At 48.3% G+C, this 27,880-nt stretch overlaps 1 protein-coding gene across 3 annotated transcripts in view; it reads right to left on the bottom strand.

The window, feature by feature from the left end:
* LOC140428270 (protein TMEPAI-like) overlaps positions 1-27,880 on the bottom strand; it is a 152,404-nt gene that overhangs the window by 8,600 nt on the left and 115,924 nt on the right. For all 3 annotated transcript variants that reach the window (XM_072514552.1, XM_072514553.1, XM_072514554.1), the window contains one exon: positions 24,385-24,539. In XM_072514552.1, coding sequence (XP_072370653.1) covers positions 24,385-24,539 — 155 coding nt within the window. The remainder of the gene's footprint in view (positions 1-24,384; positions 24,540-27,880) is intronic.

The raw sequence follows: 27,880 nt of genomic DNA, 5'->3' as shown, positions 1-27,880 counted from the left end.
CACATCCACATTATTGCATCGTGACAGCCTTGCCAGAGTCAGGAGGTTGTGTGTCCTGTATTGTCAGGCAAAACGTTAACAAAGCATCTTCTATCTCACATGGATCTAAAAGATCCAACAGAACGATTTGAAAAGCAGGAAAATCCCTCCAGTATCTTGGCCAATAACTATCTCTCAACCAGCAGCATTAAAACAGACCATCTGGTCAGTTTGCTGTTTTTGGGAGTTTGGTGTGCACAAATTGGTTGCCACGTTTCCGACATTACAATGGTGACTACACTACGAAAGTACTTCTGCGCAGCACAGAGGGACATGTAATTTTTGAGATAATGATGAGGGATGTTGGCACTTGTGTTCCAATCCTACTTCAAGCTCGGGTACTGTTAGATACAGAAGGGAAAGATGTAGAACAAAGCTCTCATGACTCTGCCTGAACATACTCCATCGGTGTGACAATTTCCATTTTCCAGACCAGCTACCTTGGGGACCAAATTTCACTGAGAAATTACAACAGACTGTTCAACCCTCGGAGTGTAACTTGGTGTTTGTCCTTTGCAGCTGTGTTGGTCCTAATCCCACTTGTCTGCTCTGTCCCCCATCACTTTATTCTCTCATTCAACCATCTCCCTAACCTGTTCTTAAATGACAGTCCTCAATGGCTCCCCCTCGGACTGATCTGTTCCCTGTAAGAATACTATTCACGACGCCCTATGATGTTCTTGCTCATGTATTTGCTTTGTTTAGTCCCTTGTTCTGCACTGTAACCAATCACTGTTTGTCGATGTACCATTTATCAATGTACTCTGTTGATGATTCTTTTTGTCTATTATGTACGTACTGTGTACGTTCCCTTGGCCGCAGAAAAATACTTTTCACTGTACTTCGGTACATGTGACAATAAATCAAATCAAATGCTCACTGCTCCAAACACCAGCTACAGTTTGTTTTCCACACACACAGAAGGCTCTTTGCCGGGTAAGGAAGGGCTGGGTGGGACAGACCTACCATTCCTGCTATTGAGACAAGACCAGGGGGATAATCATACTCCTAAATAAGAAGACAATGTTTACCGCGACAAGGACGGTTACAGACCCGGGGGAATGGTACGTGATTGTCATGTGAGAGTACCTTTAAGAAATGAGTGTTTAAGAAATGTACCTTTAAGAAATGGGTGATTATCAGTGATGTCAGAGTGTGGGTGGAGCTGGGCTGTCTGTCAGCTTTTTACTTTCGTTTTAGGCTGTTTGCTGCAGGGTGTGTTTTAGTTTCGTTTTCAGTGTTGGAGCTGAAGCCAGACAGAGCAGGTGTACAGTTGATCTCTCTGCCATGAAAAGACTATCTCTTGATCATTTGGTGAATTCAGAATTATAAATGTTTTCAGTAGTGAATGTAAACTTGATGTGCTTCTGTTAAAAGGTGTTTATTTTGTCTTCTGGGTGTTGTTTGGGAAGGGTAGTCTGCCGGTTGTGTCCCGTGTTTGTCTTCTGAGGAGGTCAATGCGTTTTTTTGCTGTGGCACGTTGGAACTGTTGATCGATGAGTCGAGCGCCATATCCTGTTCGTACGGGGGCATCTTTCAGCTTCTGTAGATGTCTGCTACGCTCCCCCTCGCCTGAGCAGATTGTCATGTGAGAATACCTTTAAGCAATGGGTCTTTAAGAAATGGGTGTTTATCAGTGATGTCAGAGTGTGGGAGGAGCTGGGCTGTCTATCTGCTTTACTTTCGTTTTTGAGCAGGCTGCTATAGAGTGAGTTTTTAGTTTTGTTTTCAGAGAGAAGAGCTGCAGTGAAAGCCAGATGTGCATGGATCTCTCTACAAGCTAAAGTGTGTTCATTTGGGTGATTTCAAAGGGATAACTGCTCTCATTAGAGAATTTAAACCTGATCTCTGTGTTAAAAGGGTCTTTTGTCGTCTGGACGTTGTTTGGGAATTTAAGGATTACTTAGTGTTGTATTCTTTGCGGGTTATATTTGAATTGATGTTTACTAAGATGTTCACTATGTTTTAAAAAGGCTAACTTGAGTTCATAGAATAAACATAGTTTTGCTTTAAAAAATACTTTTCCATTTCTGCTGTACCACACCTGTAGAGTGGGCCGTGTGCTCTCCATGCCACAATCTATTAAAAGTTGTGGATCAGGTGAACTCCATGATACACTTTGGGGTTCTCTAAAACCCTGGCCCATAAGAAATTGGGGGCTCATCCGGGATAAAAGTCTATCTATTGGATTGGCTCAGTGAACTTAAAGACAGTGAAGGATATTGTGGGTGCTTTTCAGGTGTGGTATTCTAGTTTAAGTGGGGAGTGTGTTGTGGACAATGTCTCTTTCAGAGGCTCTGATGTTTTTGGGGGTGGAGATGGACAGAGACTAAAAGCAGACGGTTAGATTCGGCAAAAACATTGCAGTTAACATTACCTGACAAAATGCAAAAAGGTGAGGTAATTATGGCGGTGGCTAAGCATTTAAAGTTGCCTGAGATACAGTTTGACTCATTGGAATTGGCAAAAATTCAGTTACAACTTAAACAAATGGAACATGAAAGAATTAAAGCAGCTTGAATACGAAAGAGAGGAAAAAGAAAGCGAGCGAGGAAAAAGAAAAGGAGAAGGGGAAAAGAAAGAATAGCCCTAGCAGAACAAGAGAAAGGGAGATACAGATCAGGGAAAAAGATAATGAAAGAGAGCTTGAACTTCGGAAAATGGCCATGAAACATGACAGTCAGTTAAAATTGGCAGACGTAAAGGGAAACGTACAGTTGGATGATCGTGATGAGGATAGTGAGAAAGAGCGTCAAAGTCGAAGGCTTGGTGGGGATCTATTTAAATATGTCCAAGCATTGCCAAGGTTTGACGAGAAGGAGGTAGAAGCCTTTTTCATTTCATTGGAGAAGGTAGCTAAACAAATGAAATGGCCACAGGACATGTGGGTATTACTGATTCAAACAAAGCTGATAGATAGGGCTAGTGAAGTGTTTGCATCACTACCGGAGGAGGTATCTGGTACATATGAGGACGCGAAAGAATCCATTTTAGGTGCTTATGAACTATTGCCTGAAGCCTTCAGACAGAGGTTTAGAAATTTAAGGAATTTGGTCAAACATACATGGCGTTTGAAAGGCTCAAACAGAGTAATTTTGATAGGTGGATAAGGGCTTTGAAAATAGACCAAACATATGAAGCTCTCAGAGAAATTATACCTTTGGAGGAGTTTAAAAATTCAATTTCTGATGTAGTGAGAACTCATGTGGAAGAGCAGAGGGTTAAAACTGTGAGATTAGCAGCAGAAATGGCAGATGATTATGAATTAGTTCATAAATCAAAGCTTGGTTTCCAACATCAGTTTCAGCCTGTGAGGGATAGAAACTGGGACATAAGAAATACTCAAGTGGTAACGGTAAAGGTGATCTGATGGGAGATAAAAAGGAGAGTGAACCTCAGGAAAATGAAATCCAGCAGGGTGGAAAAGAAATGAAAAGTTTCAAATGTTTTCACTGTAATAAACTCGGCCATGTAAAGTCACAGTGTTGGTGCTCGAAGAAAAGCACTGGGAAGGCTGATGTGGTAAAACAGGATAAGACAGTGGGGTTTATTAAAGTAGTAAAGGAAAGCCCAAGTGAAGCGAAGGAGGTGAAAAAGATTGTATAGCCTGATCAAGAGGTGATTGATAAGGTGCCAGATCTCTATAAAGAACTTACTTGTGTGGGTAAAATTTACTCATGTGTATCAGGAGGAGCAGGTAAAGAAGTCACAATTTTAAGAGATATGGGAGCTAATCAATCTTTAATGGTAAGTGATGAAGAGTTATGTATTTTGGGAAGAATGTTGCCAGAAAAGGTGGTGATATCTGGAATTCAGGGTGAGAGGAGTAGTGTTCCATTATATAAAAGGTAAGGTTGGAAAGTCCAGTGAAGAGTGGTGAAGTGGCAGTACGAGTAATAGAGAAACTATCTTGTCCAGGAATACAGTTTATCTTGGGTAATGATATAGCTGGATCGCAGATGGGAGTGCTGCCTACTGTGGTTGATAAACCAGTGAAACATAAGACAACTGAAGTGTTGAAGCACGAATATCCTGGGATTTTTCCGGATTGTGTAGTAACAAGGTCGCAAAGTCACAGGGTAAGACAAGAGGAGAAATCAGAGAGTGAAGATAAAGGTGAAGTGCAATTATCAGAAACAATTTTTGATCAGATGGTTGGAAAAGAACAGGTGGAGGATGAGGCGGATATTTTTAGTTCAGTAAAATTGGTTGAGTTACAACAGAAAGATGTAGAAATAAAACGGATGTATCAGAAAGCATACACGGAAGAAGAAGGGCAGCACGGTAGCAGAGGGCAGCACGGTAGCATAGTGATTAGCACAATTGCTTCACAGCTCCAGGGTCCCAGGTTCGATTCCCGGCTTGGGTCACAGTCTGTGCGGAGTCTGCACGTTCTCCCCGTGTCTGCGTGGGTTTCCTCCGGGTGCTCCGGTTTCCTCCCACAGTCCAAAGATGTGCAGGTTAGGTGGATTGGCCATGATAAATTGCCCTTAGTGTCCAAAATTGCCCTTAGTGTTGGGCGGGGTTACTGGGTAATGGGGATAGGGTGGAGGTGTGCGGTTTGGTAGGGTGCTCTTTCCAAGAGCCGGTGCAGACTCGATGGGCCGAATGGCCTCCTTCTGCACTGTAAATTCTATGAAAGAATCTGAGTGGATACCAGAATGTTATTCCCGTAAAACTGATGTCTTGATGAGAAAATGGAGACCTTTACATATGCAGGCGGATGAAAAGTGGGCAGAAGTTCATCAAGTAGTACTGCCGGTACAGAAAGGAGGTGTTGAGAGTTGCACATGAGGTACCAGTGGGAGGTCATTTGGGAATAAGGTGTAGCCACCTGGGTTGGCCACTTCCCGACTTAAAATGGAGATCCGCAAAGAATGCAGGGAAATTCAGTCAAGCCAGGATAAACTAGCAGGTGCAAAGTTTCCTGTACATTAGAACTTGCAGAAACCCAGACAGCAGTGAAACTAACAGCCATCTGCATATTAATGAGCGATCCCCAGGAACAATTGAAACATTTAAGGTAAATAAGGCCAAACCAAACTCCTCGGCGCCAGCAGGAGCCAAGACAAAGGAAGGCCAACGGACACTTAGGGACCGCTCAGCGATCAGGAACGGCTCCAGTATTGGAGAAATCGGTCCAAGTGATCGGAACGTAGTCCAATCACTTGGAACCAGATACGGGGTCTGCCCCAAGCGGCGCGACGCCCCTGGTGACAATAAAATAGAGTCCCCAAGTTCAATTCGTCCTTCTTGGCAGGATCACTCAGCAGCTCGAAACAACCCTTGACAGTGACCTGCCTAGCTGCCGCATCAAGTCTCCAGTCAACGCACGCTACGAGATAGGTGCTCCTAGCTACCAGTCTATACCAGCTTTGAATCCTGCAGACTCAGAATCGAACAAAAGGCCATTTGTTCCCCTGGCCTGGTGGGCCAGTTCCAAAGCTAAGTACAGGCCTTTTAGTGTTAGAGATAGTCTAGTAAGTAGAGTTTTATGCATGAGTAGTGATTGACTGTGTATAATAAATGTTTTTTGATTTGAATCTTACTAATTGGTGTGTTGAGTTATTGATCAGCACTTGAACTTGAACCTTGTGGCGGTATCATAAAGATACCTGGCGACTCTAGAGCAAAGGTTATAGAAACAGAGCAAATTAAGTAAAGACACAACGAGCAACGAATTAAGAGCCAAGCAAAGTTAGCAACAAAGGAAAACTCAAGCTAAAATCCAGAAACATTTTTATTGGCCTGGACTACATAAAGATGTAGTTAAATTTTGTCAATCATGTCACACATGTCAAGTGATAGGGAAACCTTAAGCAGTGATAAAACCAGCACCCTTAATACCCATTCCAGCATTTCAGGAACCTTTTACACGGGTCCTAATTGATTGCGTAGGACCGCTTCCTAAAACAAAAAGTGGGAATCAATATCTTTTGACGATAATGAATGAGTCTACTAGGTTTCCAGAGGCCATTCCAGTACGTAATATTACAGCTAAAAAGATTGTGGAGGAGTTACTTAAATTCTTTACGAGATATGGACGATCTACAGAAATACAATTGGATCAAGGATCAAATTTTACCTCCAGGTTACTCAAAGAAGTTATGGATAGCTGAGGAATAAAACAATTTATATCAACTGCATACCATCCAGAATTGCAGGAAGTGTTAGAAAGGTGGCATCAGACATTAAAGACAATGTTGAGGGCTTATTGTCAAGATTATCCAGAGGATTGGGATAAAGGAATTCCATTCGTACTGCTTGCAATTAGGGATGCACCTAATGAGTCAACCAAATTTAGTCCTTTTGAATTAATCTTTGGTCATGAGGTAAAAGGACCACTTAAATTGATTAATGAAAAATTGGTGAGTAAGAAATCGGAAATTACATTATTGGATTACGTGTCAAATTTTAGGGAACGATTAAATAGAGCAGATGAATTGGCTAGACAGCATTTAAAGGTTGCACAAAATGTGATGAAACGGGTAGCGGACAAGAAATCCAAAGTTCGTAGTTTTGCCTGTGGAGATAAAGTTTTAGTATTGTTACCAGTGGTAGGTGAACCTTTAAAAGCTAGGTTTTATGGACCTTATCAGATTGAAAGGAAATTAAGTGTGGTGAATTATGTGGTGAAAACACCAGATAGAAGGAAGACTCACCGAGTGTGTCATGTGAATATGCTTAAAAGGTATTTTGAAAGGGAAGGAGAGAAAAAGGAGGAGGTTTTAATGATTCTAACTCAAAGTGACGAACCAAATCCAGATGACTGAATTTGACAGACATCAAATTAAATTGGAAAACGAGGATGTTCTTAAAAATTGGCATAAATTGTTGAGTTACCTTCCAGAGGAAAAACAAACTGACCTGAAAGAGTTATTGATATCACATGGGCAAGATTGTGGAGATAAATTTGGAAATACTAAAATGGCTACACATGATGTAGATGTGGGAAAGGCTGTTCCAATCAAAAAACATCCATATAGACTTAACCCTTTAAAATTGGCACAGGTTAACAAAGAGACTGAGAGTACGCTTAAAAATGGCATAATTGAAGTGGGTTGCAGCAAATGGAGCTCACCCATTGTGATGGTGCCTAAACCAGACGGTAACCAATGGTTGTATAGAAAGGTTAATGCAGTTACAAGGGCAGGCTCTTATCCTATCCCACGTTTGGAGGATTGCATTGAGAAAGTGGGACAATCAGCTTTTATTTCTAAACTGGATTTACTTAAAGGTTACTGGCAAGTACCTTTATCCGAAAGGGCGAAGGAGATTTCAATTTTTGTGACTCCAGGTGGTATATACCAATTCAAAGTTATGCCATTTGGCATGAAAAATGCACCAGCCACATTTCAACGGTTAATTAACAAAGTCGTTTCTACCCAATTGTGCAGTATACATCGACGATCTGGTATTTTTCAGCCAGACATGGACAGAATATTTAAAACATCTGATGGAGTTATTCGATTGACTTCAGGAGGCGAGTTTGGTGATAAACCTAGCCAAAAGTGAATTTGGAAAAGCCCACGTCACTTTCCTTGGCCATACAATCGGACAGGGTCGAATGGTCACACGGGATGTGAAACCAACAGTTATTGAGGAGTTCCCAATACCCTCAAGACGAAGGGAAATAATGCGATTTCTTGGCATGAGTGGATTTGATCGAACATTGGTGAAAAATCTTTGTACCGTGATTGCTCCACTGATGGACTTGTTGAAGACACGTCGAAAATTTCAGTGGACAGCGGACTTTGAACAGGCATTTGACTGCCTGAAAGCTGTGATAACCAATGCTCCTGTGTTGGAGAATTACAAGGGACTCTGTGATCAGATTGAACTAAAGTATCTGACTTTAAAGAGACATGCCGAGGGGTAGAGAAATGGACGGATCGTGCAGAGACCTTCTTGTTCAAAGAGACTGTCAATCAAGAGAGATTCCAGTTTGAGGAAGAACAAAAATGGACTATATTATTATAAATGTTTGCATGTTATTTTTTGAAATGGTAAAGTATATTTACTGTGTGTATTCCTTAAAGGATGGTGAAAGGTGTAAAATGAATCCATCTTGAAGTTGATGGGTTATTTTTTTTCTTGGGGAGGGAGGTGTCATGTGAGAGTACCTTTTAAGAAATGGGTACAAAGAAATGTACCTTTAAGAAATGGGTGTTTATCAGTGATGTCAGAGTGTGGGTGGAGCTGGGCTGTGTCAGCTTTTTACTTTCGTTTTAGACTGTTTGCTGTAGGGTGTGTTTTAGTTTTGTTTTCAGTGTTGGAGCTGAAGAACAGACAAAGCAGGTGTACTGCTGTTGTCTCTGCCATGAAAAGACGGTTTCTTGATCATTTGGTGAATTCAGAATTATAAATGTTTTCAGTAGTGAATGTAAACCTGATGTGCTTCTGTTAAAAGGTGTTTCTTTTGTCTTCTGGATGTTGTTTGGGAAGTTATTAAGGATTACTTAGTGTTGTATTCCTTCGGGGTTGTATTTGAATTGATGGATGCTAAGATGTTCACTATGTTTTAAAAAGGTTAACTTGAGTTCATAGAATAAACATAGTTTTGCTTTAAAAAATACTTTTCGATTTCTGCTGTACCACTCCTTCAGCGTGGGCCGTGTGCTCTCCATACCACAATCTATTAATAGTTGTGGGTCAGGTGAACTCTATGATACACTTTGGGGTTCTCTAAACCCTGGCCCATAACAGTCATGGTCAGCGGTGTCCTGGGTGGGGCACCAGTGTCCCTGGTGTACGTGTATGCACCCAACTGGGACGACACGGAGTTTATAAAAAAAGACCATGATGGAAATCCCGACAGACACCCACCGACTAATCATTTGGGGGGGGGGGGGGGGGGAGAAAGAGAGGAGAGGCTTCAACTGTGTACAGGACCCATGGACGAACAGGCCACACCCCAAAATGGGGGAAGACCTCGAACATTGCGAACAAACTCAACATATTGATGGAGCAGGTGGGGACTGTGGACCCCACCCAGGGGGGGGATGGCATTTCTCTTTCTTTTCCCAGGTAAACAATGAGAGAGAGAGAGAGAGGAGAGAGAGAGAGAGACACAGACAGACAGGCAAGAGAGAGAGAGAGAGAGAGAGACTGAGAGAGAGAGAGAGAGAGAGAGAGAGAGACACAGACAGACAGAGAAAGGCACGCAGGCAAGAGAGGGAGAGAGAGAGAGACAGACAGACAGGCAGGCAGGCAAGAGAGAGAGAGAGAGAGACAGAGACAGGCAGGCAAGAGAGGGAGAGAGAGAGAGACAGACAGACAGGCACGCAGGCAAGAGAGAGAGAGAGACAGACAGACAGGCAGGCAGGGAAGAGACAGAGACAGACAGACAGAGACAGGCACGCAGGCAAGAGAGGGAGAGAGAGAGAGACAGACAGACAGGCACGCAGGCAAGAGAGAGAGAGAGAGAGAGAGAGAGAGAGAGAGACAGACAGACAGGCAGGCAGGGAAGAGACAGAGGACAGACAGACAGAGACAGGCTCGCAGGGAAGAGAGGGAGAGAGAGAGAGACAGACAGACAGGCACGCAGGCAAGAGAGAGAGAGAGAGAGAGAGAGAGAGAGAGAGAGAGAGAGAGGAGAGAGAGAGAGAGAGAGAGAGAGAGAGAGAGAGAGGAGAGGAGAGAGAGAGACAGACAGACAGGCAAGAGAGAGAGAGAGACAGACAGACAGACAGACAGACAGGCAGGCGAGAGAGAGAGAGAGAGAGAGAGAGAGAGAGAGAGAGAGAGAGAGAGAGAGAGACAGACAGACAGACAGACAGACAGGCGAGAGAGTGAGAGAGACAGACAGGCGGGCGGGGTGGGGGTGGGGGGCAGAGACGGGCGGGCGGGGGGGGCAGAGACGGGCCGGGGGGAGGGGCAGAGAGCCGGGCCGGGGGGGGAGGGCGGGCGCACAGAGACAGGCGGACGCACAGAGACAGGCGGACGCACAGAGACAGGCGGGACGCCACAGAGACAGGCGGACGCACAGAGACAGGCGGACGCACAGAGACAGGCGGACGCACAGAGACAGGCGGACGCACAGAGACAGGCGGACGCACAGAGACAGGCGGACGCACAGAGACAGGCGGACGCACAGAGACAGGCGGACAGGCGGACACACAGAGACAGGCGGACACACAGAGACAGGCAGACACACAGAGACAGGCAGACACACAGAGACAGGCAGACACACAGAGACAGGCAGACACACAGAGACAGGCAGACACACAGAGACAGGCAGACACACAGAGACAGGCAGACACACAGAGACAGGCAGACACACAGAGACAGGCAGACACACAGAGACAGGCAGACACACAGAGACAGGCAGACACACAGAGACAGGCAGACACACAGAGACAGGCAGACACACAGAGACAGGCAGACACACAGGTCCTTTAAAACCTACAATATTACCACTGGGCAGCAACAATAGATTGGCCAAAATGGGTGGGCCATAAAGGAGCCAAAAGCTGAATGGTGGGAATGGAGGAAGCCTCCTGCATGGGGACCTTCCTCCAGGTCCCGGCCATGGCAGCGCTCCAATCTCCACTGAACAAGTACTCAACGGGTCCACCACACTCAGGTTGTGGAACCAACCTGGAACAGCACGGTGGCACAGTGGTTAGCACTGCTGTCTCACGGCGCCGAGGTCCCAGGTTTGATCCCGGCTCTGGGTCACTGTCCGTGTGGAGTTTGCACACTCTCCAAGTGTTTGCGTGGGTTTCGCCCCCACAATCCAAAAGATATGCACGGTAGGTGAATTGGCCACGCTAAATTGCCCCTTAATTGGAAAAAATGAATTGGGTACTCAACTTTATACATAGACAAATCTTCAGACTGTTTCCTGACAGAATATGTGCATGGTAGGTGGATTGGCCACGCTAAATTGCTTCTTAATTAATTAATTTAAAGATTTTCTTTACTATAAAATTAAATTTTAAAAAGATGGGGGACTGTGGAGGGAAGCACCGCACAGGTTCAACTCCATAAGTGTAAGGCTAAGCCTAATGCAGCTGAAAGTGGTACACAGAGCTCACTTAACTAGGACCCAAATGAGCAGGTTCTTCCCAGAGGTGGAGGACAAATGTGAACGGTGCCAAGGAGGCTCGGCCAACCACACCCACATGCCCTGATCTTACCGCAGACTAGTCGGGTTCTGGGCAGCCTTCGTCAAGGCAATGTCAAAGGCGGAGGGGATGAGGGTGGAGCCGTGCCAGAGAGTGGCAGTCTTGAGGGTATTCATGGGGAGCAGGGCTGATGCCCTTGCTCTTGCCTCCCTAATCGCCCGCCGGAGAATCCTGCTCGGCTGTCTGACATATCGGAATTTTTCCAGATGGAGAAAGTGAAATTCACTACCTGAGGATTGGAAGAGGGCTTAACCCAAGATCGGTTTGTAGCCAACAGCTAATAAGCCAGAGGGAGGGAGAGAGGGAGGCCACAGTAAAACTACGCATACAAATGAAAAGGGGGGGGGGGGGGGGGGGGAGGGAAGAGAGAATTAATAGGCATGCCCAACACCCAAAATGCACATTGTCATGCCACCCCCAACATGAACAGGTTAAAAGCCCTGACGAGGGGAGAGGGCATGCCAGATGACGAGAAGGGGAGGGGGGGTGGGGAAATGGAGGGAAGCAGGAGATCCGAGCAAAACCAAGCGCCTACTGAAAAACATGAAATTCTAACACCGAAAGACAACCGATGTATATTTTTTTGCCGTGTATGTTCAAGCACATCTTTGCTTTGTAGAAATGAAAAACCCTTCATAAAAACATTTTTAAAAATGCTCTTTGCAACAAAAAAAAAAGTTTCTATTGCTTAAGATCTTACATTCAATCGGTACTTTATATCCATGTCTCCTCTTTGTAGATGCCACATTTCACAGTGAAATCAGCAGCTGTGTGCAGAGGGCCCCTTATGTACATCAGAAAGATATCAGGACTGATCAAATCACAGAGAAGAGAACACAGAAGGAGAAAGGGAGAGAAAGGAAAGGGATTGAAAGAGGAGGGGGGTAAGAAAGATGGGGGGTAAGAAAGATGGGAAGAGCGCCCCCCCCCCCGTTGAACTTTTACCTGGAAGACTAACTGGGCTTTGGATACTGCAGCAAATTAGAAATAAAACCACAAATGGTAAATTGCTGCAGCATAATGGCTGACAAGGCAAAACCAATTAAGTGTCATGTCTTCACTCCCCCAACTCATCACACAATACATAAACTTGCGAGATCATGGCGAATCGAAGTGCTGACTATACTAAAAATTGCTGAGGGGGATGAGAAAGTCCCATTCCTCCGGCAAAAGGAAGAATTTGAATTTACAGACCAATCCCTACTCCTGTAAATAAAGTTGAGTATTCTTTTACACCAGTTACTATCTTCAGAGTCCCTCTTTGAACACAATTATTCCTGAAATTAAGATGAGCTGCAGTGCTCACACAGACCAGCTGACTATAAGTATAGTGGTTGGAAGAGTGTACGGCTGATTGTTCCTGACATTAACTGTGTCTCCAGTAGGTGGCATCATTGCTCCAAGGATACAGCGGAGTAGGAGTTTTGGCTCCCCCAACGCACGGTCTGTACAGACTTTTTATTGAGGTAGAAATGAAGTCACAAAGCGCCTAGACTGGAGGTAGAGATGTGTGGGGATGTCACAGAATAGCATTTTCAGAGTTTATCTGGAGCCCTGCTCCTTTTCAGTCTCTCTGCCCAAAAACACCAGAAGAAGCAATAAAGTAATTGAGTCACTGAACGATGCCACATCAACTCTCAATTATGGCTTTGTCCCTCTCCTCTTCTCCTCCCCCCCCCCCCCTCTCAAAACCAAAGGTAATCGGGTCACACAATGAAAGTTGTCAGCCATCAATTAAATTAAAAAAAAAAAAAAACATTTTAGTGCAGACAGAATAATTTCACTTTGTTCTAAGGTGACTCCGTGTCACTCATTGACCATTCTGGGCAGCAGCACAGCACCTGTACCTGGTGTCAGAAACAGCCAGCTCACCTGCACCAAAGGTGTGTTGCAAAGGGCAAGTACACATGTATATGTGAGTGTGCCCGTACTGTAAAATGGTTGCTTTGCCAAGGTGGCTTCACACACAGAATGTACATCACTCAGTCCAGCTTTAACCCCGGTTTCTACATTGGGCTTTATTGCAGGGAGCAATTTGGAAAACTGTTTTTCCTGAGCAGCACAGCATCATCTGGCATTTAAATGAGTGAAGAGACGCGTTTTTATATGACATTTAGCACAATCTCAGGATGTCTCAAAGTGCTTTACAACTGATTAAGTACTTTTTGGAAGTGCAGTTGTAGGAAATGCAACAGCCAATTTTCACACAGCAAGATCCCATGAACAACAGCGCGATCTGTTTTTAGTCATGTTGGGGTCGAGAGAAAGACAGGACAACAGGGAGGGCACCCCTGTTCTACCTCAAATAATTTGTTCAGGTCCATTTGAACCAGCAGACTGGGCCTCAGAATACAAGCATTCCTGGCAGCTCTGCGCTGCCCTGGACCAGGCAGCTCCGTGCTGCCCTGGGCTGGCAGCCTGAACTATGTGCCACAGTGTTAAATACACCATTCACACTGGCCGTCTTTCATAGACAAACCTCAAAGCTAACGTGAATCAACCCACTTGCTTGGGACGGAAGATCGAGCTGGGAGCAGTCGTTTGTGCTATCTTGTATTGCTGCCAGGGGAAGATGGAAAGTCTGGAGGAAGGAGGTCATGTGGAGTGGACTCGGTGGGCTGAATGGCCTTACTTCCGCTCCTATGTCTTATGGTCTTATGACTGTATGGAGTGGCCAATGTGGTCCATCAACGTGGGTCAGTGTTGTTGCTGCAATGGATTGAAGGACTCCATCTTTAATCTCCTCCAGACAACGTAGCATTCCTATCCCTTGCTCAGTGCCGTGTAAGATTCACATGACTGGATCAACAATGGCATCATATGCAAAATATTCATCAAGGATCAAAGTGTGTCTGCTGTGTGCACAGGGAACAGCCACTGGGCGGAAGGCATCTGCAGGGAATCATTCTGGCGTTTTCAGGTGCAGAGGGAAGTGGATGCAAATGCTTCCCAACATTACTCTTCTTCAATAATGGAGAGCGCCAAGCCTGAACTGTGCTTTCCACTTGTCTGATTCATGTTCCCTTTAGTGTTGGGACTCGTCTGTCATTTGAAAATCACTGTGTCACACCTTTTAATATCAAGACCCAGAGAGAGTCCAGTCATTCCCAATCCGCAGAGAAATTTCCTCACCAACAGGAAATATTGTCCGGATTTGCTTCGGGGTTCACAGTAAAAGATAGATAAAGGAGCCAGTCCGACTGCCAATTGGCACGAAGATAGACTAACCGGAATTCGTTTCAAACCATCCTAGGAAACCCTAGCAATTACACTTTGTGGCTCTGGAAGGAACAATCCTGGTTCAGGATCCCTCTCTGTTTTATCAAAGAAAGGACTTGAGCACAAGCTGTGAGAAAAAGTGAAGTCTGTTCATGAGTGGGTTATCATTCCAATCCAGGTGGAGATGTGGGTGTGCAAGACAGACTAATATCCATGAGAGGGAGAGATGGGAACTCGTTTCTCTTGGGGAAATATCCATGCCTGGTTTTTCAGGAGAGTTAGTACCTGGGAATCTTTTCAAATTTCTGCTGAAGGCTGAGAGACAGGCTCACAGAAGGGAAATGAAAAGTTTATGGAAAACTGCAAAGGGAGAATAACCTCTTCCCCAGTGTGAGGGCAGAGAGGCTGTATTCCGTGCCATGAAACAGATTAGTCACGTACTGGTGTTATACCAAATGCACCTGGCATCACGTCTCATCCGATCACAAGTTCTGTACTTTTCAACCCGAGTGTGGGTCAAAGTATCACCTGGTCTCTTGCTAACTAAAGTCCAAATGTGCAGAGATTGAAGCAGAACGCACATGACACTGATCTAGACCGAACACAAGGCAGGTCCATGGTTAGTTACACTCCTGAATCCCACTGGATATAGGGTGATGGGGGGGTTTAGCAAGAGGAGGCTCAGCACCGCAACAGCAAGTAGTTGACCTGTGGTTGATCTGGATTAGTTAACAGGGATAAACTACTTTGCACAATGCTCCTCTTTAGCAGTGGAACGAAGCAATGTGGCTCCCAGAGTATAATATTCTGGACTTCATAAAAGAAGATCTGCCACTATATTTTTGGAGCCGTGTCAGGGGAAACCGGATTGTTTTTTTTCCCTTTTCTAAAAAAAGGAGACCGAGCTTTTGTTTCTAGAGAGACAGTCGAGCGTATGTCCCCCACTGACCATTCTGCTCCTGCTGTTATTTTTCAAAGTGACAGCCAGGTGCAGCTACACCTGTGCTGGTAACCGAGGGATTAATCCACCTGCCTTCACTCCATGATACAATGAGTTGCTTGTCAGTCATACACCAGAATGTCCTGCCTGAGGACCCAGATCCCAAGGAACATTCATCTATCTACCTGGTGCACCTCAGCACTGATTAATGGAACTGTCACATTGATCAATTCCTACTGTGCAAACAGCACGGGACTCACTGTTCAATGATGAGATCGTTTGTACCCTTCAGGTTACTGAGATGGGGCTGTTTTTAAACAGGAACTCTAGTTATTTGGGTCACTTTCAGATTTTGCAAAGCACAGAGCAGGCTACGTTTGCGCACACCCATCTGTTGGTGTTCCACCCGCGCCCCCATTCCGCTGCTGCATCCCGCGCCCCCATTGCCGGTTGCTGCACCCCCATCCCCACTGCCGGCGGCTGCACCCCCGCCCCCACTGCCGGCGGCTGCACCCCCCCCCCGCCCCCACTGCCGGCGGCTGCCCCCCCCGTCCCCACTGCCGGCGGCTGCACACCCCCCCCCCGTCCCCACTGCCGGTGGCTGCCCCCCATCCCCCCCGCCGGCGGCTGCCCCCCATCCCCACTGCCGGCAGCTGCACCCCCGCCCCCACTGCCGGCGGCTGCCCCCCCCCCCGTCCCCACTGCCGGCGGCTGCCCCCCGTCCCCACTGCCGGCGGCTGCCCCCCGTCCCCCCCGCCGGCGGCTGCACCCCCCCCCCCGCCCCCACTGCCGGTTGCTGCACCCCCATCCCCACTGCCGGCGGCTGCACCCCCGCCCCCACTGCCGGCGGCTGCACCCCCCCCCGCCCCCACTGCCGGCGGCTGCCCCCCCCCCCCGTCCCCACTGCCGGCGGCTGCCCCCCGTCCCCACTGCCGGCGGCTGCCCCCCGCCCCCACTGCCGGCGGCTGCACCCCCCCGCCCCCACTGCTGGCGGCTGCCCCCCCCCCCCGTCCCCACTGCCGGCGGCTGCACCCCCCCCCCCGTCCCCACTGCCGGTGGCTGCCCCCCATCCCCCCCGCCGGCGGCTGCCCCCCATCCCCACTGCCGGCAGCTGCACCCCCGCCCCCACTGCCGGCGGCTGCCCCCCCCCCGCCTCCACTGCCGGCGGCTGCCCCCCGTCCCCCCCGCCGGCGGCTGCCCGTCCCCCCGTCCCCCCCGCCGGCGGCTGCCCCCCCCCCCGCCTCCACTGCCGGCGGCTGCCCCCCGTCCCCCCCGCCGGCGGCTGCCCGTCCCCCCGTCCCCCCCGCCGGCGGCTGCCCCCCCCCCCCGCCTCCACTGCCGGCGGCTGCCCCCCCCCCCGCCTCCACTGCCGGCGGCTGCCCCCCGTCCCCCCCGCCGGCGGCTGCCCGTCCCCCCGTCCCCCCCGCCGGCGGCTGCCCCCCCCCCACTGCCGGCGGCTGCACCCCCCCCACTGCCGGCGGCTGCACCCCCGTCCCCACTGCCGGCGGCTGCACCCCCGTCCCCACTGCCGGCGGCTGCACCCCCGTCCCCACTGCCGGCGGCTGCACCCCCGTCCCCACTGCCGGCGGCTGCACCCCCGTCCCCACTGCCGGCGGCTGCACCCCCGTCCCCACTGCCGGCGGCTGCACCCCCGTCCCCACTGCCGGCGGCTGCACCCCCGTCCCCACTGCCGGCGGCTGCACCCCCGTCCCCACTGCCGGCGGCTGCCCCCCCGCCCCCACTGCCGGCGGCTGCCCCCCCGCCCCCACTGCCGGCGGCTGCACCCCCGTCCCCACTGTTGGCGGCTGCACCCCCGCCCCCACTGCCGGCGGCTGCACCCCCGTCCCCACTGCCGGCGGCTGCACCCCCGTCCCCACTGCCGGCGGCTGCACCCCCGCCCCCACTGCCGGCGGCTGCACCCCCGCCCCCACTGCCGGCAGCTGTCTCGTCTCCGTCCCCGACGGCTGCACCCCCGTCCCCACTGCCGGCAGCTGTCCCCCCCCCCGTCCCCACTGCCAGCGGCTGCGCCCTCGTCCCCACTGCCGGTGGCTGTCCCCCCGTCCCCACTGCCGGCGGCTGCCCTCCCGTCCCCACTGCCGGCGGCTGCACTGAAATGAGTGTAACTCTCATCTGATCTGAAGTGAAAGGATGACAAAAGATGACATGACTCAGCAGTGTCGCCCTCACCAATACCACCAACACAGAAGATGAGTAAGTGGGTCACAATGATGTGTGGGATGGTTTTGAGAGCTGCTCCTTTAGAGCTTGGAGTTCTTTTCACAGTTGTCCATTTGCTGGCTCCTTTCCAGGTAACTAGGGCAGGCATCTCTTACCCTCTCAACTCAGAATCCCTCGTGCAGAAGAAGGCCATTCGGCCCATCAAGTTTGCACCGACCCTCTGAAAGAGCACTCCAACAAAGCCCGCTCCCCCACCCTATTTTGATAACCTCTTAACCCAACCTAGATACCGTTGGACACTTAAGGGGCAATTTAATGTGGCCAATCTGCGTAACCGGCACAGTGCCTCGGTGAGGCCACACTTGGAGTATTGTGGGCAGTTTTGGTCTCCTTCTCTGAGGAAGGATGTTCTTGCTCTCGAGGGAGTGCAGCGAAAGTTTACCAGATTGATTCCAGGGATGGCGGGACTGTCATATGAGGAGAGATTGACCAGGTTGGGATTGTTCCCGCTGGAGTTCAGATGAATGAGGGGGGATCTCATAGAGACTTATAAAATTCTAACAGGACTAGACAGGGTGGATGCAGGGAAGATGTTACCAATGATGGGTGTGTCCAGAACCAGGGGTCACAGCCTGAGGATTCAGGGTAAACCATTTCGGACAGAGATAAGGAGACATTTCTTCACACAAAGAGTGGTGAGCCTGTGGAATTCATTACCACAGGAAGTAGTTGATGCTAAAACTTTGAGGCGGCTAGATATAGCACTTGGGGATAATGGGATCAAAGGCTATGGGGAGAAAGCAGGATTAGGCTATTGAGTTGGATGATCAGCCATGATCGTGATGAATGGTGGAGCAGGCTCGATGGGTCAAAAGGCCTCCTCCTGCTCCTATTTTCTATGTATCTATGTATGTATCTTTGGACTGTGGGAGGAAACTGGAGCAGCCAGAGGAAACCCATGCAGACGGAGAATGTGCAAATTCAACACAGTCAGTCACGCAAGGCCGGAATGGAACCCAGGTCCATGGCGCTGTGAGGCAGCAGTGCTAACCACTGTGCCATCCTCTCTCCTCTCCTTGTATTCAAAGTGTCTCAATTGGTAGGAGTCTTTCCTGGTAACCAGTTCAGAATGGCAGTTTAAGCAATAATCAAGTGTGAATTGCTTATGGAGGGGAAACAGATTATAGACGATTGGGAAGGTCCATGAGATATACATATGTTAATGTATAGTCAAGGATAGGGGCAGACAGCCGAATATACAGACGGCATAATCAAAGAACAACAAAGGTATAATTGACCAGACTCGGAGAAGGAAGGGAGGCAGTTATCATCCAGCAGTCTCAGGAAGCAGACAGGCCAGTTTCCAGCCACCAAGCCCGAAGGCTAAGTTTACAGCAAACAACCTTCTATGTCTTAGAGCCAAGGCATTTTAGAAAACCTTCATAGCAGCAGTTTTAAAATATCTACACTGGACCAGGAAAAAGACGGTTCCCAGATTGAGCATCATCCCTGAATTGTGTGGTAACGAGGCTAGTTATTCAATTTGGATGTTGCTTGGGGAACAAGGAAGTCTCAGGATTCAGCTATAGTAGATATATTTTGCAACAAGGGGCACTTTCTATATAAACGTGGTATACATATGTCTTAATTGCTCGAAAGTCGAGTAGTCCTGTTTGTGAGTATTTGCCTTTTCTTTATTTTAATAATTGTTCCACGATGACTGGGTTATTTATTCTCACTGAGGTTTCACTTGTCCCCTCACATCAAAACAAAATAAAACTATACAGCCCCATGAAAGGTATTCCAAGTTGGGATACCCTCGCAAATAACATCAGCTTACTTTGTGACAGAGGGCACTCCCGATATTTCTCCCTCCGCCCCTCCCCTCCACAAAATACACGCAGGTACCCCTCCACTGTATGCACACAATTAGTCAAGAAAGGAGCAACGCACCTTGCAAATTTTAATGCTCATCACTAAGAATGAGGAGGCCAAGTGTGGTGCAGTCAGAGTGAAAACTTGCATTGCCCTCTTTTGGAGTTGGGGCAGGAATTGGAATGTGAACCAGGAGAATAACGGAGGGGATGCTGCCCAGTCAGAGATGGCACCTTGCAGATGACACATGTGGCCATCTAAAATGGCCGCCCGCAAAGCTCAATGGGAAAATTGACCAAAGACAGAACACAGACAGGCTGCAGCTTGCAAATATACAAAAGCTGCAGTCCAGACTGTGCAGAAACTGACACAGGAAAAAGGCCATCCTGGGACAATCGGCTCCAGGTAGAAACCGACAATAAGTGGCAGGTTTTCCTTATTTGGGAAGGCCTATGTGCCTCGGACACGAACAGCCATGGCCGACAGGGACCCGCCCAGCCACCAAGGTGGCAACCCACAATTGGTTGGGATCAATCAGAGTGATCAATCTTTGATCGATCGATTGGACATATACATGGGACCGCCCAAAGCGCGCCAAACGTTCAAGGGATAAAAGGTGCTGTGCAGCGCACCACCTTAGTAGCTCTCAACTGCAGCATTCGACTGACAACAATAACGGTGACACCTTCACCATCCAAGAAGACGATCATCCACGCCATCCACAGAGGGACCAGAGCAGAGGACACAGACAACAAGCAACCTACATCCAGCACAGCCAGACAACAGGATTCCAGATAAGGCCATATCTGCCCTGTACTTGCCAGTCACCTGGAAGTTAAGTTAAGGTCTTTCTGGTGTGTTAGCTTAGAGTTCAACTTGTATGTGTGTGAGATTGATTAACATTAACTTTGTGTGTGTGCTTGAATAAAGTATTCTTGTACTAAGCAACTCGGGATCATTTTGTCCATCGTATGGTCCAACTAGTATGGCAGGGGGGTGGGCACGGGAGCAATAGGTCAGAAGGTGAGAGCGTTGAGGGAGAACTAGGGAATAGGGACAGTGTGGCTCTGAGGCAGAGCAGACGGGGAGAAGTTGCTGAACACAGCGGGTCTGGTGGCCTGAAGTGCATATGTTTTAATGCAAGGAGCATTACGGGTAAGGCAGATGAACTTAGAGCTTGGATTACTACTTGGAACTATGATGTTGTTGCCATTACAGAGACCTGGTTGAGGGAAGGGCAGGATTGGCAGCTAAACGTTCCAGGATTTAGATGTTTCAGGCGGGATAGAGGGGGATGTAAAAGGGGAGGCGGAGTTGCGCTACTTGTTCAGGAGAGTATCACAGCTATACAGCGAGAGGACACCTCAGAGGGCAGTGAGGCTATATGGGTAGAGATCAGGAATAAGAAGGGTGCAGTCACAATGTTGGGGGTATACTACAGGCCTCCCAACAGCCAGCGGGAGATAGAGGAGCAGATAGGTAGACAGATTTTGGAAAAGAGTAAAAACAACAGGGTTGTGGTGATGGGAGACTTCAACTTCCCCAATATTGACTGGGACTCACTTAGTGCCAGGGGCTTAGACGGGGCAGAGTTTGTAAGGAGCATCCAGGAGGGCTTCTTAAAACAATATGTAAACAGTCCAACTAGGGAAGAGGCAGTACTGGACCTGGTATTGGGGAATGAGCCCAGCCAGGTGGTAGATGTTTCAGTAGGGGAGCATTTCGGTAACAGTGACCACAATTCAGTAAGTTTTAAAGTACTGGTGGACAAGGATAAGAGTGGTCCGAGGATGAATGTGCTAAATTGGGGGAAGGCTAATTATAACAATATTAGGCGGGAACTGAAGAACATAGATTGGGGGCGGATGTTTGAGGGCAAATCAACATCTGACATGTGGGAGGCTTTCAAGTGTCAGTTGATAGGAATACAGGACAGGCATGTTCCTGTGAGGAAGAAAGATAAATACGGCAATTTTCGGGAACCTTGGATGACGAATGATATTGTAGGCCTCGTCAAAAAGAAAAAGGAGGCATTTGTCAGGGCTAAAAGGCTGGGAACAGACGAAGCCTGTGTGGCATATAAGGAAAGTAGGAAGGAACTTAAGCAGGGAGTCAGGAGGGCTAGAAGGGGTCATGAAAAGTCATTGGCAAATAGGGTTAAGGAAAATCCCAAGGCTTTTTACACTTACATAAAAAGCAAGAGGGTAGCCAGGGAAAGGGTTGGCCCACTGAAGGATAGGCAAGGGAATCTATGTGTGGAGCCAGAGGAAATGGGCGAGGTACTAAATGAATACTTTGCATCAGTATTCACCAAAGAGAAGGAATTGGTAGATGTTGAGTCTGGAGAAGGGGGTGTAGATAGCCTGGGTCACATTGTGATCCAAAAAGACGAGGTGTTGGGTGTCTTAAAAAATATTAAGGTAGATAAGTCCCCAGGGCCGGATGGGATCTACCCCAGAATACTGAAGGAGGCTGGAGAGGAAATTGCTGAGGCCTTGACAGAAATCTTTGGATCCTCGCTGTCTTCAGGGGATGTCCCGGAGGACTGGAGAATAGCCAATGTTGTTCCTCTGTTTAAGAAGGGTGGCAGGGATAATCCCGGGAACTACAGGCCGGTGAGCCTTACTTCAGTGGTAGGGAAATTACTGGAGAGAATTCTTCGAGACAGGATCTACTCCCATTTGGAAGCAAATGGACGTATTAGTGAGAGGCAGCACGGTTTTGTGAAGGGGAGGTCGTGTCTCACTAACTTGATAGAGTTTTTCGAGGAGGTCACTAAGATGATTGATGCAGGTAGGGCAGTAGATGTTGTCTATATGGACTTCAGTAAGGCCTTTGACAAGGTCCCTCATGGTAGACTAGTACAAAAGGTGAAGTCACACGGGATCAGGGGTGAACTGGCAAGGTGGATACAGAACTGGCTAGGCCATAGAAGGCAGAGGGTAGCAATGGAGGGATGCTTTTCTAATTGGAGGGCTGTGACCAGTGGTGTTCCACAGGGATCAGTGCTGGGACCTTTGCTCTTTGTAGTATATATAAATGATTTGGAGGAAAATGTAACTGGTCTGATTAGTAAGTTTGCAGACGACACAAAGGTTGGTGGAATTGCGGATAGCGATGAGGACTGTCTGAGGATACAGCAGGATTTAGATTGTCTGGAGACTTGGGCGGAGAGATGGCAGATGGAGTTTAACCTGGACAAATGTGAGGTAATGCATTTTGGAAGGGCTAATGCAGGTAGGGAATATACAGTGAATGGTAGAACCCTCAAGAGTATTGAAAGTCAAAGAGATCTAGGAGTACAGGTCCACAGATCACTGAAAGGGGCTACACAGGTGGAGAAGGTAGTCAAGAAGGCATACGGCATGCTTGCCTTCATTGGCCGGGGCATTGAGTATAAGAATTGGCAAGTCATGTTGCAGCTGTATAGAACCTTAGTTAGGCCACACTTGGAGTATAGTGTTCAATTCTGGTCGCCACACTACCAGAAGGATGTGGAGGCTTTAGAGAGGGTGCAGAAGAGATTTACCAGAATGTTGCCTGGTATGGAGGGCATAAGCTATGAGGAGCGATTGAATAAACTCGGTTTGTTCTCACTGGAACGAAGGAGGTTGAGGGGCGACCTGATAGAGGTATACAAAATTATGAGGGGCATAGACAGAGTGGATAGTCAGAGGCTTTTCCCCAGGGTAGAGGGGTCAATTACTAGGGCGCATAGGTTTAAGGTGAGAGGGGCAAAGTTTAGAGTAGATGTACGAGGCAAGTTTTTTCGCAGAGGGTAGTGGGTGCCTGGAACTCACTACCGGAGGAGGTAGTGGAGGCAGGGACGATAGGGACATTTCAGGGGCATCTTGACAAATATATGAATAGGATGGGAATAGAAGGATACGGACCCAGGAAGTGTAGAAGATTGTAGTTTAGTCGGGCAGTATGGTCGGCACGGGCTTGGAGGGCCGAAGGGCCTGTTCCTGTGCTGTACATTTCTTTGTTCTTTGTATACGTGTTAAATACACTGTGGTTTAGGAGGTACAACACACTAAAAAGGCTGATCAGCCCTGGCAGGTCGATGTGAAAGATCCCATGCTATTTGGAAGAGGAGCAGGCGAGGTTCTCAGTGTCCTGGCCATACCAACAACATTAAATACACATTGGTCACTTGTGGGACCTTACTCTTGAGAATATTGGCTGCTAGCATTTCCTTATTATGAAAAAAAAACCCGATGATAAAGCACTTGGGGAGGGTGGCAGCACGGTGGTGCAGTGCTTAACACTGCTGCCTCATGCCACAGAGGTCCCAGGTTCGATCCTGGCTCTGGGTCACTGTCCGTGTGGAGTATGCACATTCTCCCCGTGTTTGTGTGGGTTTCGCCCCCACAGCCCAAAGCTGTGTAGAGTAGGTGGATTGACCATGTTAAATTGCCCCTTAATTGGAAAAAATGAATTGGGTACTCTAAATGAAACATTTATTGATGCTAGCACACAGATCATGCCACCTATTTAATCTAATTCCCCAAGTAGCCATGATAGATTTTGAGGTCAGGTTTTTACTGTTCCTGGTTCAGTAAAACAATCAGTAAGCTACTGTACTCGAGTAATCATTTCCAAAAACCTTCAAAAAGTGTAGTATGCTTGGAGGCGGATTTTGCTGGGCTGGAGGGACTCGGAGCCTCCAAAGTCGGGGGTTTGGGTCAGTGACATGGCAGGGTTTCTTAGGCTAGAGAAAATTAAGTTTGCCTTAAGGGGCTCGGAGGTGGCAGCCGTTCATCGACTTCTTCAAAGAGAACTGACCACCAGCAGGAGGGGGGAGGGGGCCTGGTTGGCATGGAAGTGACGAATAAGGGCAGGGAATCTAATGTATGGCTAGTTAGGGTTTAGGGCTGGGTGAAGTTGGGTATGTTATTGTGGGGTTTATGCACGTGTTGGATTTCTCTGTTGTTTAAAATGATGAATGTCTCAATAAAATATTTTCTAAAAGTGTAGTATGCTTGTAGACGGGCATCTTACCGACTGCAGAGTGTCTTCTTGCCTCCTCATGTGGCTCGTTCTGTTTATTAAAGATCGTGTAGAGAGCTTGTAGTGGTTGAGCAGGCAGGTGATCACCACGACCATCACTATCATCACCACCACTATCACAATGATCTGGACAAACTCCAACTCAGCTGCAACAGAACACAAAAGAGGGACAACATGAGAGAGATTGCAGAGACTGACAGCATCACTTCAGAGATCAAACCAAAACCGATGGAACCCACCAGCTTAGAAGACCTAACCTGCCTAACCACTTGCCTGGATAAGTGCAACTCCAACAACACAATTAGTTCAACATCACCTGGGACAAAGCAACCCACTTGATTGGCACCCGATTCAAAAACATTCACTCCCTCCACCACTGATGCACAGTGGCAGCCGTGTGTAGCATCTACAAGATGCATTGCAGGAACTCACCAAGGCTCCTTGGGCAGCACCTTCCAAACCCATGACCACTACCATCTAGAAGGACAAGAGCAACAGATACCTGGGAACTCCGCCACCTGGACGTTCCCCTCCAAGTCACTCAACACCCAGACTTGGAAATATATCGTCGCTCCTTCAATGCCGCTGGGACAAAATCCTGGAACTCCCTCGCTAACAGCACGTACACCTCAGGAACTGTTGCGGTTAAAGACAGCAGCTCACAACTACCTTGGAGAGAATTTAGGGATGGGCGATAAACATGCTGGTCAAGCCAGCGACGCCCACATTCTATAAAGTAAATAAAATAAATATTTTTTAAAAATATATTTTTATTAAGGTATTTGCAAGTTTTTATAATAATAGTAATAACAATGACATAAACATGGTGTAATAAACATTTCCACCCCCATCCTAATCTTCACACACCCCAGCCATAAAACAATAATCCGGTCATCACTCTTGGAATACTGCATTTGCTGACATTTTAATTTTCAACGAGAAAGTCGACCTCTGGGTGAACCCCACCATCGACCCTCTTAAGAGAAACGTTATTTTCTCGAGACTGAGAAACCCAGCCATGTCACTAACCCAGGTCTCTACACTCGGGGGCTTCGAGTCCCTCCACATTAACAAGATCCGTCTCCGGGCTACCAGGGAGGCAAAGGCCAAGTCGTCGGCCTCTTTCGCCCCCTGAACTCCCGACTCTTCCGACACTCCAGAAGATCGCTACCTCCGGACTCGGCACCACCCGTGTTTTTAGTACCGTGGATATTACCTTAGCAAAACCCTGCAAGCTTCGGGCATGCCCAGAATATGTGGACATGATTTGCTGAGCTTTCCGAGCACCCGTCCTCTACCCCAAAAAACTTGCTCATCCTCGCCACTATCATGTGTGCCAGGTGGACTACCTTAAATTGTATCAGGCTAAGCCTGGCACATGATGAGGATATATTAACCCTGCTTCGGGCATCTGCCCACAGATCCGCCTCTATCTCTCCTCCTAGCCTGTCCTCCCACTTGCCCTTCAGCTCCTCCACCGGGGTTTCCTCCGCCTCCGAAAGCTCCTGGTAAATATCAGATACCTTCCCCTCTCCCACCCAGGTACTGGAAACTACTCTATCCTGTATCCCCTGTGGGGGCCGCAGCGGAAAGGCCAGAACCTGCTTTCTCAGGAAGTCTCGCACCTGCAAATACCTGAACCCATTCCCTGCTGGCAATTCAAATTTATCCTCCAAGGCTTTCAAGCTGGGGAAGCTCCCGTCTATAAATAGATCCCCCATCCTTCTAATTCCTGCCCTTTGCCATCTCCGGAACCCACCATCCAGCCTACCCGGTACAAACCGATGATTATTATAAATCGGGGTCCAAAACCGATGCTCCCTCCACTCTCTTATATCTCCGTCACTGCCCCCAGATTGTCATAGCCGCCACCACCACCGGACTTGTGGAGTATCGGGCCGGCGGGCGATAATGGAAGAGGTGCCGTTACCAGTGCTCCCAAACTTGTGTCTTTGCATGACGCCGCCTCCATCCACTCCCACACCGACCCCCCCACTACCCACTTCCTAATCATGGCTATATTAGCCGCCCAGTAGTAATTGCAGAAGTTCGGCAGCACCAACCCTCCCCCCGACTGCGTCACAGCAACACGTTCTTCACTCGTGGGGTTTTACTCGCCCACACAAAGCCCAAAATAATCTTATTCACCCACTTGAAAAAGGCCTTTGGGATGAAGATGGGGAGGCACTGAAAGACAAACAGAAATCTGGGGAGGACCATCATTTTCATGGTCTGTACCCTCCCCGCCAGTGATAGCAGGAGCATGTCCCATCTCTTCATTTGTTCTACCAGCCGGGATAGGTTTAACTTGTGCAGTGCCTCCCATTCCCGGGCCACCTGGATTCCCAGATACCAAAAGCTCTTTCCTACCATTCTGAGCAGCAGCTCTCCCAGTCTCTCCTCCTGTCCTCTTGCCTGTATCGCGAACATCTCGCTTTTCCTCATGTTCAATTTATACACTGAAAAATTGCCAAATTCCCCCATAAATAAAATAAATCGGACTGAGCTCGATTTCAGTGCACTGGAAGATTAAAACAGCCCAGTTAGAAGCTCCCGAGCTGGCCAGCTTGTACGGTGAGCTTGAACGTGGCAGCTGGCCATGGCCAGCTTCGAAGCTGGCCATACTGTTCTCGACTACATTTCTGAAGAAGCCCTGATGATAACTTCCAGCAGATGCCAGAGTTATCTTTCTCATACACTGGGAGAGAATCAGAGAGAGGAGTGTGGGATATCATGTGGAAGATAGACTCAGGCTACCTCAGTTGGCCTGCACTGGAGAGGTTTGGCTTTAACATGGGGGAGGGAGAAGTGGAAAATAACTTGTATTTATGAAGCGTTTTCAAGATACTAAAACGCCCTAAGGATCTTCACAGGACAGACACCAAACCGCAAGAGATATTAGGACAGCTGGCCGAAAGCTTGTCAAAGAGGTCAGTTTTAAGAAGAGACTATAAGGCGGAGAGAGGGGCCTAGGCAGGTATTTCTGAACGTGGGGCCGAGGTAGCTGAAGGCAGTGATGGAAATCAGGGCGTGCATAGCCTGGAGGAAAAATGGGATCTTGGAGGGCTGTAAAGGACCTTTCTTCTGGTTGCACAAATAAACCACTGCAAAGGCTGGAGGCTACACTCCAGTGCTTCATTAGCAGAGGGCATTACTCACAGCAAAACGCAGGGCCCCAGACCTGCTCTCCATCAGCCACCGGGTTCAGTGAATGGAGGCAAGCATTACAAATGAGGTGGGGGAGAAAGCATTACTCTATAGTTTTCTAGTGGCGTCCTCATTTTTGACTGCATTGTTTAAACAGTACATTTACTGGAAATCTGGAACACCCTCCACCAAATGCTGTTGAGGCCAGAGGAGGTCAATTCAAATTTTCAAAACTGGGGTAATTAAGCAAGGTATGGAATTAGGGGGTAAATGGATTGGAGACAGAGAATGAAATGATAGAACAAGACTCAAAAGTAGCTGACTGGTCCACTCAGGTTCC

Source organism: Scyliorhinus torazame, chromosome 8, assembly GCF_047496885.1.
Source record: "Scyliorhinus torazame isolate Kashiwa2021f chromosome 8, sScyTor2.1, whole genome shotgun sequence".
NCBI lineage: Eukaryota > Metazoa > Chordata > Chondrichthyes > Carcharhiniformes > Scyliorhinidae > Scyliorhinus > Scyliorhinus torazame.
This window is presented reverse-complemented; position numbering and strand designations above follow the sequence as displayed.